The following is a 15,986-nucleotide window of genomic DNA, read 5'->3' as shown; positions in this document are numbered from 1 at the left end:
TGCCTCTGTGTTGACATAAGTAAGCATAACTTCTCAAACAGATTCAGATACTATTAATGCACCACTATCTCTACTTTTTATAACCATGCTGTGTGAGAAAAGTGAAAGAAAATCCAGAAAATGTTCCTGTCAGACACACCTAATGTCTTATCATCACCCTCTTCCCTTACTCCTTGCCAAATTCAACACAAGCAACAGAGAAAAAGATAGATACTGGGTGATGGCAGAAAAGTGTTGCACTACATTAACTGCTCCGCTGTTTCTTAAAAAAAAAAAATTTAAAAATCATTGTAGTCAAGAAAATTTTGTCACTGACGTTCATTGGTGTGATGTGCAGTTAGGACATGATGTCAAAATGTTTTGTTTCCTCACAAAAGATCTAAAATTTCTAAAAATTTCAGTTGAAAAAGAAAGTCACAGATTTACATCTGAGAATTTTAAGCATGTAATTCTTATGACTGATCACTTTCACAATTCTGACTTTGACTTTCAGAACTTAGACACATTTCACAGTTTTTCTCTGCAAAATACCACTGAGAATATTTTTTTATTTTAAGTATTGCAATCATATAAACAATCAGAGAATAATTCATGTACTTTTTAAGCTCTAAAAACTATATGAATGTCACGACAAGTCCTTTAGAGTGCCACACTTCACATGTCACATAAGATCTGACAGCAGTAACCCTGAGGCAACAATTTCATTGCTCCAAAGCTTTTAAAATTCAACTGTGTCCTAAAATCTTTGTCTCAGTGAGAGACAGATGCCCTCTTGCCATAGCAGTTCACTCTGTTACTGAAAACAGAGAAGAGCAACGTGCATAAAGCATACATAAACACAACATTTCCTTTTAAAATCACATCTCTGACTCAAGCAAGACAGACTGCTGCTTAGAAATTCACAGTGAAACAACAATCAATCTCTTTCTCCCTAAATCCTCTGAATATGTACAAAACATGAAACACTATCTGCAGCCCCGTCCGCACACAGCTTCATCTGAAGGAGCTTTGTAGCTGGCGGCACAAAAACAAAAATAAAGAGGCAAGAGCTGTGTCAGCTGCAATAATCCTCAGAAAAAGTCTGTTTCTCAGAGATAAGCTGATGTGATGTCTGTGGATGTGTCTGTGTGAACGTTATTCTTCATGTGTTCAAAGATTTTAAATGGGTACATGGGTACTGTCTTGGTTTAGTAGACCCTTGCTGTATTGTTGACCAAACAGAATGTATCTTAGTAAGGAAATACAACTATTGGGTTATGTCAATCTTGTACTGCCTTCTGAAATCAGAAAAGAAATGCATGCCTGAAATTCTTAAACTATCAGATATACAAGCAGACAATCAGCTGCTATGGCTGTTTCTGAAAAACACTTTGCTCTACTGAGGAAATTAATAAATAAAAACAATTTGTCTATTGTGCTTTTCCAGCATCCACACATTAACACATACAGTCTGACTGTGGCCTATAATAAACCTAAAGATTTTTTTCAAGTAATGCTAAACGTCAGATGCTTAAATATAATTTAATATAAAAATAAACAAATAAACTTCTGGTGTGTCTGTCTGTGTAAGAGCATGTGTAAGTGTCTGGGTGTTTGTTTGCATGAGACAGAAACACCAGCTACAAATCCCCAAATCATCAGATGCCTTGGCAGTAAAATGGCCACTGTGGCTTTTCCCAGAAATCGCATAAATGAGCTTCAAGAATTAGCAAACAAACACAGCCAGATTATGCATCATCAGCAACATAAATATTAACAAATTCACACACAAAACATGACCAGTGTGCTGCTGGTTTCATTGAATGTTTTCAATTTTAACTGAATGAATTCTATATCTCATGTCAGGTACACTTAGCCTGAAATACTGCATCACATGCTGTAGTATTAAAACATTAACTGTGATACAATTGTAATTAGTGCTTTATTTTTTCAATTGCATGCTTTATTGTCTATTTCAGCACACTGTGGTTACATCACTGCAGTGTCTCCCTGCAGCCACATACACCACTGTGCCTTAAGCTGAGGCCAGGGTACATGATTTTTTGGTCAACTTAACTGAGGTGCGTGATCTACTGTACGACTGCAGCCAATATGATGATATTGGAAGGAAGAAGAGTTGGGCTAGTCTACAACTGAAAAGAAGAAATATTGAACAAACATACTGTATTTACTAGAATATAGTGTATTGTTTTGTCCATTCAAATGTTATGATGAAGCTTAATGCTATTGCTGATGCTAATGACTCTGCAGTTGCTGATATGTGTCTGCTATTTCTAGCCAACATTTCTCTTTTTTCAATCTGATGTGGTCGTCCCACATCACAGAGTCAAGCAATGATGTAGTCAGAGCTGGATACACGCTTTATGTCTCACAGTTCCACTCCACAGCACCAACTTCATTCCTCTTCTCCAGCTCTGCCATTTTGTTTGTTTACATGTGTGATTGCTGTGAGTGCAGAGCACTTTGTGCTCTTATTGATCAATGTCACTTATGTCACAGAACAAATCATAAAAGGCAGGACAAAATAAAACAAGCTAGACTTTCTGTTGGAAGGTTGTGAGATATACAGTATTAGGCATGTTCTTGACAGATTTTCTTGGCTGGTGAGTCCCAAAACCTAAGACTACTAACCTGACACGCCAGATGGATTTGTTTCACACATCCATCTGGGAAAGCTTCAACAGGAAACGTCTGGGAAAAGGCAGAGGCTTTGAAAAGTCGCTGTCGAGCTGCGCGTGTGCAGCTACCAAGGAATAAGGCGAAACATGGCGACTAAAGACACAAGTACTTGGCTTTTGTTGTTTTTGAAAAAAACAACAACAACTCACTGCTGTTCTTTGTTCTTCTTTTAACTGAACAATGGGCACTTTAGCAGCATCCATGCTAAGCTCACCAATTTCACCAGCCTCTTGCTGCTGCTTGCTTGCGTCACGACTCCACCGCGCCTGAAAGTATGGCCCCTCGTCACTGATTGGTCCTGTCACCTTCTAACCAGCCCAAACGGTTCAGATGGGAGCTTTGCAAGATGGATTCGCCAGCGAGAAACAAGGCAACAGGCTTATCCATCTGCTTTGCAAGGTTATAAGACTACTGGAATCATGTTAAAAACATGTCGTCCGTCCTCAGCTTAGGAGATGGACATGATAAGTCTAAAAGTTATTTGCTTCAAACATTGCACTTTTTTACAGTTCCATTGTTTTCATTAAAATCTATTACATATTACATCCACACTCCATGGTAAAGTTAATGTTAAAATCTACCCCAAGTTCCTTATTTTCTGTCTAAATAAAAGAAGGGACTTCCAAACTGTAAGTAAATTACCTTTAGCTAAGACAATAGGTCCAAAATAAAACCACAACTTCTTCAAATGTAAAAAAGTGGAATTTCAAATGCCAAAAAAATGACAAATCATGATTAAAAATACAAATTCTGAGACTAACTGCAAATGAAAATGTTATTCATTTGACAGCCTTAATTGCAACAACAAATTAAAGCTACATGGGTAGATTTCATTCAAGGTTGTGTCTTAAGTTCCTGAACAGGACCACTTCATTTACCAGGCTAAATATCAAACAACTAAAATATATAATTAGAGCACAAAACTAACTTTACTCCATTGGTTCCCAATGTTTTTTTTTTCCTCGAGCACCCCTGCTAGTATTTAAGAAAGACTGAGCCCCCCCCCCAGACCAATACAAATAAAAAAGTGAGAGACTGCTGTCAAATTCAACAATAATTTTACTGATATCAGTGATAAAACCCTATGAAAATAGGCCTACACATGTTCATCATATCAAAGACCTTTTTATAAACAGTTTAGGTAGAGTTCTGCCATAACCTTAGTTCATATATACCAATCTAATTTTGACAACATCAGAGCAGACTAAAACTTCCCTGTGAACTTTGTCAGATAAGCAATGGTAGAATATATGATATGACAGTTGTATGTATCATACTGCATAAAATTTGTGTAGGTGTACCTATTTGCTTGGTTGATTTATACATACACAGGGAAAAAAAACTTAAAGACCCTGTAAAGTAAAAATAAATCTGTATTTAGGTTTGTCGTATGATAGATCACTGTGTTATGAACCCCCAGGTCAAATTTCAACCACATAAAGCAGCTCAAAGTTTATAAAATTAAGCTTCAAATCATGAAAAATGAGGCAGTAAAATCTGCTCCAGGATGGTGTGGGCGTGTCTGTTGAATGAGCTGAAACCACGCCCACTCAGGACACGGGCAGTCTGCAGCATTAACCCCGTCACTCATGGCGTCATATTTGGAAAAATATTTTCCCCTAAAAACATGAACCAATAAACAAAACATGCAGAATTATAACTTAAGAAATGAAACATGAACATTATAGAACGGTACAAGAGTACAAGACTGAATTCCTTTGCACAAAATGAACCAGAAGTCCCTCCTCCAGGTGACTGCTTCCTTCCACAATATTGTAGTGTTAGAGGGGCGGGGTCATTCTCTACTGTGGGCTCATGACATCCTGAGCCCACATATTGGCACCGCTCACATGAAACCAAGCCAGGAAAGAGATGTAATGGCCTAAATCCAGAATTCAGTCTCATGTAGATCTCAGAGTTTTCACATGTTTACAGCAACCATATTCCAACATTTCTAGAGTGTTAAGACGAAAACATTGGATTTTGTTTTACAGGGTCTTTAAGGATGTACAAATGGAGAACTAATTAAAACTAACAATCATTCTTTCTTCATGATTTAAACAGGATTTAAAAAGGATTACTTCACTCAAGATTAGATATCACAGAATTTTGTTAAAACTCTAATTAGGTATTACAGATATTACAGTAAGTTCCTCATAATCTGTACGATTGTTGTATATGAATCTTGTTAATGTCACCCTGAGCCTTTTGTCCCGTTTTCTTTAAGATAATAGTTACAGCAATGCAAGCTGAACTGTTGCAATACTGTTAGCCTGGGCAGATTTGATCAAATCTAACATCCGTTCAGTAATGAACAAGGGTGTGATATTTCAGACATTTTCACAACAACATGTCTGATGATGCAAGATTTATCTCAGCTCAGATCAGAGAAGAATGACAGGTTCTCTCTGAAGGGATGCCTCCTTCTGCAACTTGAACCACAAGAAAACTGCAACAAAAATTCAACACCGTGTCCATTGTAAATGCATCTGTATTCCCCTCTATTTGACATCAGCCTGATTGATGTCCCATACTCCTCTATCACTCAGCACTGTTTATCAGTCAGCAAAGCTCCTGAGGGTGTGTCGGGGGGGGGAAATTGAAAAGTAGAATGTGGAAAGTCTGAGGCAACAGATCAAGAGGAAGATGAGGAGGAAGAGTGCAACCTGCATGACAGAAGATTTGCAACATCTCTGTGATAACATAAATCAATAAATGATGTTTTCCTACAACAGCAGGGATGTATGGGACATGTGACTGACAGTCTTGCTTATACTGCGCCATGGGAGGTTAAGGATTGAGACAGTCTTCTTCTTCCTAACAAATAAATATTCCCCTTTATAGCCAAATGTAAGCATGGGTCCCCTACCTAGAGCTGTAAACAACAACAGGATTAGCTCTACATAAGCACATTACTCTCTGCACTTACAGTTAGAAAAAGGAGAGAGCTCAACACTAAATCACTTTTGGTCATGTGGAAATTTAACCAGAAACCTTCAAGTTAACTCAATAAAAGCTTAATTTCCTCATCAAAATAATGCAGCACAAAGTAGTCTCGGAATAAAAAAAAAACTTTACTGAAGGAACTCGACTTTTTTTATAACTAAATTTATAACAATTTCAAGAATTCATTCTTTGACTTCTTCCGCCTGATCTGAGATTTTTATATGGATGGAAAAAGTAAATTTATGCTCCCTTTAGGCTTAACACTGAAAAAGCATGATAATACATGCAGTTGGTCATTGATTTAAGGATCTTTCCAACTGACAAGCCATAGAGAAACTTATGACACTAAAGGGAACATACAAAACAATTGTATGGGAACAATTTGTTTAGCTAACACATTTTTAAATGAGAATATAGTGTAATGCAAAAAGTATGTGTATATGCTGATGTGTATGTATTAGAGCCCGACCGACTGATTGGCGGGCCGATTAATCGGGCCAATTAAAGCGTATCACAGATTCATCAACATCGGCCAATATGTAGCTGATATATTAACTTTTTGCTGGGCGGGGATTCTGTCACTCTGTGTGTGTCCCTGCTGAACTCAGCCCGAGTGCCTGGCCCAAGACACAAGCGAGTGCAGCAGCAGCAGCTCTCCCCCACTCAGCTTTGCCAACTTAGCGACTTTGTTGCTATAATTAGTGAGTTTTCAGACCACCCCCCCCAGCGACTCTTTTTCAAAACAATGACTAGCGACTTTTTCTGGTGTTATTGGAGAGTTTTGGAGACTCTGATGTGAAAGCACGTATCGCTGTTGCTCTTCTCAGTGAGCAGCAGGTGCTGCCATGGGCCCCTCCTCGTCCTTAAGCACTCACAGGCAGCCCAGTCCTCGCACAGCAGTCCCTGCTGCAGTCGGACTCACTCGGCTGCAGCAGAGAAGAGGACTAACGCCCGTTTCAGACCGGGAGCGTGTTTTGCTGCTTGCGCGTGCCACACATGTCAGCTCTGGTTCCTGCTGGTGCAGCTTTCACACAGGGCGTGAGTTTTCTGCGTGTCAGCCGTATCTCCCTACTCTCAAAGCCCTGTCCTTCTTCATAAGTTTTACCTCAATAAACCCCCCTAAAAGCAACTTGATTCAGTGTATAGTGGAAGTTTGTCGGGAACTATTCAAAATAAAAGCATTCTGTACAAGTGAATGGAGTGTCTCTATAGAAATGCTAAACCGGGCTTTTACTTTGAAAAGCACAAACCAGAAAAGCATTCATACAGTGTTTATCTTTCCTGTGACATATTCTACCAATGTGGAGACAGAAAGTTTCACTAATAGTAGATCTTTAGAGAACAACTTTATAAAACAGGCACATTTAAGCTTGTGGCCTTCCTCAGGATTATATTCTATGTGCATATTTGCCACAATAATGTAAATATGAATCTCCATTTAACATTTTCCTGTCTAATATGGTCCACAGCCACAATATAAGACTATTATACAGCGTTTTAACGTCGTCCAAGTTGCATCTTTGTGAAATAAACAAAGATAAATGCAACTGTTAATTCACATGTCCACATTTGTGTTCATGTACAGTATATGTCCTGTGTATATCAATGTTCTTATTTCATATATCGGCCGATATATCGGTTATCAGCCAATATATCGGATATCGGCTTTTTTTTAGCCCCCAGTATCGGCATCGGCCCCAAAAATCCAATATTGGTTGGGCTCTAGTATGTATATATGTGTATGTATACATAGATATGTACAAGCATGTAAAAGAACACTTGTATATACTCCCACAGTCTCAAAGATGTTGCAGCCACCTTCCCAGGTGTGTGTGTGGGTTTTTTTTTTTTCAATCTCAAACTGAACATTAAATTTCTTATTATATTCAGATGTGTAACATTACATGGAATTTTTAGTCCCTCTTTCACATTAACACCATACACAATGTGTGCATTTTTATTTATAGTCAGGTCTAGTCCTTCCACAGGCAAAGGTGTACGCATGTAAACATTACTGTTGCTGTTATTGTTATTATTATTGCTTATTTTGATTATAGTTTATTTATGTGTTGTTTGCACATTTTATTTCTTACTTTTGTTAAATATTGCACATTTCTGTCTCTCTTGTTGAGCTGCTGTAGTAACCAAATTTTCCCCAATGGGGGATCAATAAAAGTCTGTCTTATCTTATCTTAAGATAATGCAATATTTTTATTCTGAAGAGCTACAAAAATAGTAGGGAAGCTTCTAAGAAGCAAATTTGAAAATCAATTAAAGTAGGGTTACCACACATCCTGGTCTAAACAAGACCTTCCTGTTTACAAGCTCTGTGTCTCAACATATCTACAGAACACATTTCTTACTGGTTTTGAACCATTCCTGTACCAACTTTAGGCAACTGAAATACCAAAACAGTCAACCATGCAATACAGATTTGTCCTTATATATGTCAGTCATTGCCATTGCAAAGGCTGATCCTTAGTGCACTGAAAGTCAAAGTTCAATATCAGCCCAGATGATCATACTGACAGGACCTGCTCATAATGTTAGGTAGACTGGCTGTCATCCCAAAAGAGAAGCCAGGATTTTCCTAATATCTCCAGGAGAGTTAACCCGACACGCTTCAGTAGGAAATGTTTCAGAAAAGGCAGAGGCTTTGAAAAAAACTCGGAGTGTGATTGGATGAACGCTCTGTCACATTTCTACGGGCCAATCAGAGCAACAAAACACATGACGTAGCCACTATCGAGCTGTGCGTGCGCAGCTACTGAGGAATAACGCGAACCATGGCGACTACAGAATGCAAGTACTTGACTTTTGTCATTTTTGAAAAGAAAACAACTCACTGCTGTTCTTTGTTCTTCTTTTAACAACAATATGTTGTCAGGTTCTGATAAAACTTACACTTTAGCAGCATCCACGCTAAGCTCTTCCGCCATATTGCACTGGCCTCTTGCTGCTGCTTGTTTACGTCACAACTCTGCCGTGCCTGAAAGTTCTGCCCCTCGTCGCTGATTGGTCCTGTCACTTTCACACTTGGCCCAAACAGTTCAGATGGAAGCTTAACAAGATGGACTCACCAGTGAAAAACAGGGAAATGGGTGTATCCATCTGCTTTGCAAGGTTACAGGAGAGTTAAGTTCCCTTTGTGATGGAATTCTTACATGCTTTGTATATTTTAACCTATTTGATTTAGTTAGTCTGTAGCCTAGCTGTGCATCTGTTTTACTGACCAAAGAATGACCTGGTGAACCCTTCTGTTCTAACCCCACTGTAAATCACTCTCTGAGCACAAAAGGAGATGGAAGTAAGATATCATGATCACCACAGGGCAGCGTACCTCGTTGTAAATTCCTGATATGAGTCACCATCTGTTTTGTTGTACCCCAATTGATTTACTCTTCTGCTAAGGAAGTACTATGAAGTTGATCAAAGGGTCGGGAGTTGGTCAACTGCTCAGAGGCGTGTTTTAGATGGTATAAGAGCAGCTGAAACATTTGTTCAATGGGCAAACCTCATAACTGCTAACTGCTGTGTGGTTGTGTGTGTTTGCTCCCTCTGTCCAGAGAATAAATACTTGGTGCATGTTATCTTACCTGTCTTGTTTTTTGAGTCTCTATAGGCAAATCGAGAAATTGCCATAACACCTTTAAAAATTACCACACAATGGATAGGCTATGTTTTGTACATACTGCAAGTGTCCATTTTCAGTCACCCAGCGATCTACTTCAATGAGGCTATTCAGGTCACAGCAAAGAAAGATGACTATGGGTTTTTGTGTTTTTTTTTTGTTTTTTTTTTGCACAAACTTGTCTTCCTATCTCTTTGGGACCAAAAATTTAGAAAATAATCATTCTGTGACTAAAGTCTTCGAAAATTCACATTTTTACAACACGTCCTTATACTTTTGAGAATTTGCGTAATTTTTTTTTAAAGTAGTTCCTCTCTACAGTGACTCAGAGGGCTACATCACAGCCTCACTGTGTCTCCCTCTCCCTATTATGAGTCATTCAGTCTCTCTTCTCCAGTTTCTAAGTCTGTGCACATGCACCGCTCAGCTTAGCATACTGGGATACAAATAGACAATATGGCAGCGGGCTAAGCTGCTAGCTGCAAGAACAATCAAAAAATAAATTATAAATGGATAAAAAGACATCCAATATTGGAGTTACTGGTGTGGATGTAATCTTTAAAGTCACCCACTTCCAGGCTTGCTAGAAAATGTTCTGTTAGAGCTACGAAGGCATTAGAAGTAAGTGGCTATGAATTATGGTTATGAAGTTATTTAACTTCAAATAAAACATTTCCTCTTGTCATATACAACAGCGCTGGCCTCAGAGTGTTAATAGAATAAACATGCTTTATCACACCAATGCAATCATTGTTCTTTCTGATTTTTCAGTATTCCATTTTTCAATAAATGTTTTCTTGATCTTTGAAGACACAGGTATTGCAGGCCAGAATTCACAAAAACAAGAATAATTACTTAAACTAACTAGTAATTCTGTTGCCAACCAGCAAGGGCAACAATGTGAAGTTTTGAAGTTGCACATGTCCCAACAAAGAAACCTGTAGAATATTGTCTGCTTCCTTTCTTTGTATGGTTGTTTTACTTTGGTTAGGTTTATGCATTTGCATTAACCTTTAAATGTGTATATGTTGTATTGTTGCTCCTCAAAAACCACAATAAATATATGTTTTAAATCTTTTTTTTACATATTAACTTTTTGTATCACCTTATTCAGCTGGGAAAAATAAGGACCATGGTATTTTAAAAAACATGAAATAATTGAATTACATAAATAATGCCAGTAAATAATGCCTCATTAGGGTTTTCTAATGTATATGTTTATGTCATATGTTTGGCTTCTGCATAAGAGCCTAATGGGGTGATGCAAACTGATAATGAGGCAGACTGGGAAAACTGCTTCGCTGCACCACTAGAAGTCTAAAACTTTTGAGACCTTGGTAGTTCAGTCATTATTAGCTTATCACAGAGTTAAGTGGCATTGCTGATAGCATCTGTTCCTTTATAAATAAACATAAAGTTACATTACTGACACAAAATGCTCTAAGAAATCCTCCCTTCAGGCAGAGTTCAGAACATACTGTATGTCTTGGGCCAAAATCAACCTTAAAACTTCCTCTTAAAAAGAATTTAGAGCCATTAAGTTTTATTGGCATGTTGGGTCCTTGTTTTCAAGTCTCTGATTGGGTTCCAAGATTGTTAAAAGCCTTTTCAGTGAGGAGGTACTGAATAATGTTGCTGGAAGTTACTAACATGGGAGGTATGAGGAAAAGGTATAACAGAAAGGTGAAAATGACATCATTGTGACATATTTAACCTCTGACTAACATATTGGTAGGCATTTCCAACTATTGTTGTATAATGCCCGTCTCAGACCAAGTTCAATCCCATGGTTGGTATTTTATTTTGTCTTTGTGTTCAGACAGAAGTTTTGAGGAAGTCAGTCTGAGTGCATCAGGAAAGGGCGGTCGTTTCCCATCCAGTGTTGTTGAACAAACTTCAGAGGTGGAGTACTGACAGGAAAATGCACGCTGATGTCCAAGAATGCCTCCAAATGCAAACTTTCCTCTGCTTTATCCACAGTTACTGAAAGTCAGTATCTTATTGTATGATGCTTTTACAAGAATGAAAATAAAAACCCTGTTCAGCTGATTTTTTGAATTATTTATCAGCCTGGACTAATATCCATGATCAGTTTAGATAAGAGGCATAGACTGAGGATTCAGCTTTCTTGTACATGTAGAAAGCAGTGTTTACCTATTGCCAAGGTGCAAACACCCATTAGTATTGTGTACTGAGAGCAAAGGTTGTTAGACCTTTCACAAAGATGTAAAGTTTATACCACAGTGGGAGATAACTAACCTGAGTCGCTCCTCCTCTTTCTTGCGTAGCTTCATGTCTCTCTGCACCACCTGCAGCACGTGCTCCGCCTCATTGTCAGAGAGCCCTGACAGATCCAGCTTACGCCCCATCTCTGACACACTTCCTCCGACTGTCGCTCAACCCCTTTGGCAAATCAATCAGCTTGCTTTTATCATCTATCAGTAGAAAAAGAAAAGAAGTGCATGATATAAAACAACGCATATCAACTCAGACCATGACAGAACATCTCATACTAAATTAGAGCGGTCTTGACATTTGATGGTAAAACTGTTTTTGCCTTTTAAGGAAAGACTTTGTGACCTCTGCTCCCAAAAGGTGTGCATGTACAAACTTTACCTACTTCCTTTATAAAAGGGGTGTCCACATTTTTTTAACTGAGGGCCACATGTAGAAGTATACAAGGATGGTGGGCCCACTTCCAGACACCTCACCTAGAGGATATCAGAGTTGGTTAAACCAGTCTAATGTCAGTCAAGATATACTTAGTGACTGAGTATGCATTAAATGTCTAGTGAATGGCCGGCAAGACAAATAAATAATTTTGATTTTTTTTGGGAGGCAAGTAAGATTTCAGGGCCCTGTTCGGCCCTGGCTGTCTCTGCCCCTGGTTAGCTGCTGGGGCTTTTATTTGATGCCGCAGTCCATCAAGGTACCATTATCATTTTGGATGCCAGTATATTTACCATTTCCAGTATTGCCTAAATTTAGTCATGTTAAAATAAATAAATAAATAATAATAATACATTTCTCTTGTCAAAATGTTTGTTTATGGAATGAGGATTGTAGCATCATCTTGTGCTGAAACTAAGAAGTATAATACAGTCAAGCACAAGATTCATGTTATAATGTGGGAAATTTTTGATTACTTTTTTTGTAGTTTGCTGCGAGACTGCAGGTCACATTTGGCCCTGTGCCATAGCTTGGACCCATTGCTTTATAACATTGGTTCCCAACCTTTTTCTTTGAGGTCCCTTCTACTTCAATCAAAGAAATGCTAAGAAATGCTCTCCAGCTCTATCCACTGTCCTATTTCCAAGTTAAAGCATTAAACGCTCAAATATAACCCTTGAAATAATAAACATACTTAACAAATCTATATCTTTGTGAGAAGGAGTCATTATATTTTTGTCATATTTACCCACCAAAACCAAAAAATCGAATAAAGATGTTGTTTTAAAGGTAAAGGCACATAATTTATCTGCTTATGTGAGATTATTGTAAAATGTTTCCATTAAAATGCTCTCTAGAGTTACACAGATAACTAAAAGCCTTTCACCATGTCTGTTTGACAGTGACTGAGGTAAAAAAAATCTTTTCATCTAATCAATAAACATATTCATATAAAATGTATACATTTTAACCTTTCAGCCCTTATTGACACAGCCTCATTAGGAATTACAAAGTTCAGAACTGTGTCCTTATAAGAACTTCAAGCTCATTTCGAGCCACTTACACAAGAAAATCAGGGGTATTAACACTGAGCTGGATTTGGATTTTCTGCAACAGCATTCCTGAGGAGGAAATCTCTTTCTTTCTGTATCACCCTTGCTGGAGCAGAAAGTCCAAACCCACTGCTCTGTGACTGAAGCCTGCAGGACAGAAGATCAGTGTGCAGGGAATTACAGAGGATGCAGCAGACATTTATTTACACTGGTCCAGCAAGCCTTAAAAGAGAAATACTGATGCCAGTGCAAGCATTACTTCATGGTAACTTGATAAATATGAGCAGGAAAGCACCCAAAATGTATTGAATAGTTCTGGTAAAACCACCTTTCTTTTCGGAATGCCTTAAATATTCACAGATTAGAAGAAAATATTGTAATGATTTTTAGGGAGACTGAAAAGTACATTGTGAATACACAGGGAACTGATTTGCTGAACACCATATTGGGTGAATTCATTTTGACTGGGAAAAAGGGTGAAAGGGTCAGTAAAAAAGCATTTAAATTCTCACATAATGAATGAAAAAAAAACTTTTTATCCGACCACAAGCTGTGATTCCACACAATTAAAACTGCATGAGTTCATAGGTGAGACAGTTGGGCGGGACAAGCATCAAACAGGAGTTTGACCATGTAATCCATGAGGTGAGGAAAACAACACAAGCTTTTAAAGTTGTATCTGAAGGTCATGAAGTTATCAAGTCTAAAAAACTCATTCTCTTGATGAAAACGTTTAAGTGATGTACTCCTGCTACAAAACCAGTCAAAAATATGTTAATGTTAGATTGTAATCATGTTGATCCCCAGAAAAGGTTTGGGTGGATGCAGGGGTGTAGCTAGGGAATTTGGGCAACTGGGACTTTACACAGGGCCCTCCTTAACCAGTGACACAAGCAACAAATGAGTCTTTTTTACAAATATCTATGCATTTTAATGTATTTTGAAACATAATTTCCCCATTTGTGAGCAATATTTTTACTATGGTTAAATTAAATTTACTTGCAATATTTCGCAGCGCTGTACTATACCATTTGGACATTTTTAAGGGAGGAGCAGTACTGTTTTTTACTCTATTTTACGCAGATTTCAGCCTGTTGACCGATTAATTTAGTCCAGCGTTACTCAACCCGAGCCAAACTGTTGGAAAATGCATTTGCAAGAGCCACAATCTAAGTGGGGAAAATTGGCAATTAAGATTAAGCCCATTTTTGCTACCTTAAGGTTAAAGGTAAACACTAAGAGAAAAAGTAAAAAAAATGGAGAAAAAGCAAAAATGGGAAGAAAAAGTGGCATAAAAGGGCAGAAAGTGGCATAAATGGGTGGGAAGTGACCAAAACCTGAGTTAACGGAGGCAAAAACGTCCCAAAGTGGCAAAAACGTGGAGAAAAATGAGTGAAAAGTGACTACACTGGGCAAAAATCAGAAAAAAAAAGTGGGAAAAATGGGCAAAAAGTGGCATTTAATTGCAAAAGACAGCTTAAATAGGGGAGAAGTGGCAAAAAAAGGCAAAAAAAAGGGCAAAAAATGGCAAAAAGCAAGATAAAAGTGTCAAAAATGGGCAATAAGTGACAAAAAGATGTGGCAAAAATGGGTTAAAATTGTCAAACACTGGGAGAAAAATAGCAAAAATAGTCCCAAAGTGGCAAAAACAAGTAGAAAAATGAGTGAAAAGTCACTTTTGATTTAATAATTTCACTAATTACTAAGGAAAAATAAATCAAAACACACTTTTCATTGCAGACTGCCCAAGCACCCCTCCCTACTGTGGGCACGGGTAATCGGTACCCTTTTTCTCCCCTGTGCTACGCCCCTGAGTGGATGGAAAAGCATTATTTAGGGTAACTGTATAAAGGCTTTTAATAATAGGAAAATTATCAACCCTGCAACAGGAAATATCTACTCAGTCTGTAAGCTCTTAAGAAGTTATTCCAGCCCCTTAATGTGTGCAGACTCCTTATCAACCACAAAATGTTCATGGATCTTGCCCTTTGTATTTCTATCACTAGTTGAACTCGGTTAAAGCAAATTTGTGGAAAAATGCTCCTTAATTAGAGATGATAAATGTTTAAATGTTGTCTCTTGATACACCATTGTTACAAACATAATGTTTTTAAACCAGTTTTCAAAAAGGAAGGTCATTCCTGCTTAGTAAATGTAGTCATTTCTTCCTCTCTGATGGATGACTGATATCTTCAGTGTTACAGACTAGTATGCTGTGTTAAACTTTCCTTTAAACTTATGCCAGAATGAAGGAAATTCAAAAACTGTCCAGATATCCACGAATTCATCCTTCTAGTGACTTTAGTTAAACAAAGGAAATAAAACTCACCGATGTCTGCCTCTGTTGCCCCTCTCGGGGGGAGATCGGACCCCTGGAGCACCTTCAAGACCGCACAAAGGGGAAAACAATCATATAATCCGTTTCTCTTGGGATAAATGATGCATCGGCTTTCGCAAAGAAAATAAATAAATAAACATAACAACCAAAGATGTGTCTTTAATTCTCCCTCTGTACCTCAGGTTGAAGAGAAGTTTCACAACAGGTCTGATCCGTGCAGCCAGTCCAGGTCTCTGAAGGAAAATCAGGATCTGCGTTTCTCCTCTGAGCCCAGCGGATTAGTCGACATGGAAGTGATGGAGCTTTGTGTTAAAAAGTGTCACTTGATGGGAAGATACGATTTAACCCCTCACCAGAGGCTCATCCCCACGATCCCTGTGGAGAATGTATCATCTCTAGTGTAATTCCATTCATAAAGATGCGCACAGAAACATCACTGCATAACTGAATCCATGATTGTTAATTCTGGCTTGGATTCAGGAATAGAGTTGGAAGCGGCGCCAGTATTTGTAATTAGGGAAATGGGGGTAACATTAATTACGTGATAAAAGACCACTTGCCCAGACTGTTTAAATTATCTTGTGGAGATTCAGCTTTACCGTGCAAAAAAGACGATTAACGGCTAAACGCGCCCATGATGGCAATCATAAAACGGGCTTTTGAGAGGTCT

At 38.2% G+C, this 15,986-nt stretch overlaps 1 protein-coding gene across 3 annotated transcripts in view; it reads right to left on the bottom strand.

The window, feature by feature from the left end:
• The window catches only part of LOC121519865 (trichohyalin-like), a 69,778-nt gene extending 54,005 nt beyond the window's left edge, over positions 1 to 15,773 (bottom strand). For 2 of the 3 annotated variants that reach the window (XM_041802954.1, XM_041802956.1), the window contains exons 1-3: positions 15,494 to 15,773; positions 15,308 to 15,359; positions 11,516 to 11,691 (exon numbers count right to left, since the gene is read on the bottom strand). In XM_041802954.1, coding sequence (XP_041658888.1) covers positions 11,516 to 11,625 — 110 coding nt within the window. In that variant the 5' untranslated portion in view covers positions 11,626 to 11,691; positions 15,308 to 15,359; positions 15,494 to 15,773. Of the gene's footprint in view, positions 1 to 11,515; positions 11,692 to 11,872; positions 11,934 to 15,307; positions 15,360 to 15,493 lie in introns of those variants that run through there. The other variant, XM_041802955.1, reaches the window with a different exon arrangement.
• Positions 15,774 to 15,986: the final 213 nt, after the last annotated feature.

Source organism: Cheilinus undulatus, linkage group 13 (assembly GCF_018320785.1).
Source record: "Cheilinus undulatus linkage group 13, ASM1832078v1, whole genome shotgun sequence".
NCBI classification, from domain to species: Eukaryota; Metazoa; Chordata; class Actinopteri; order Labriformes; family Labridae; genus Cheilinus; species Cheilinus undulatus.
This window is presented reverse-complemented; position numbering and strand designations above follow the sequence as displayed.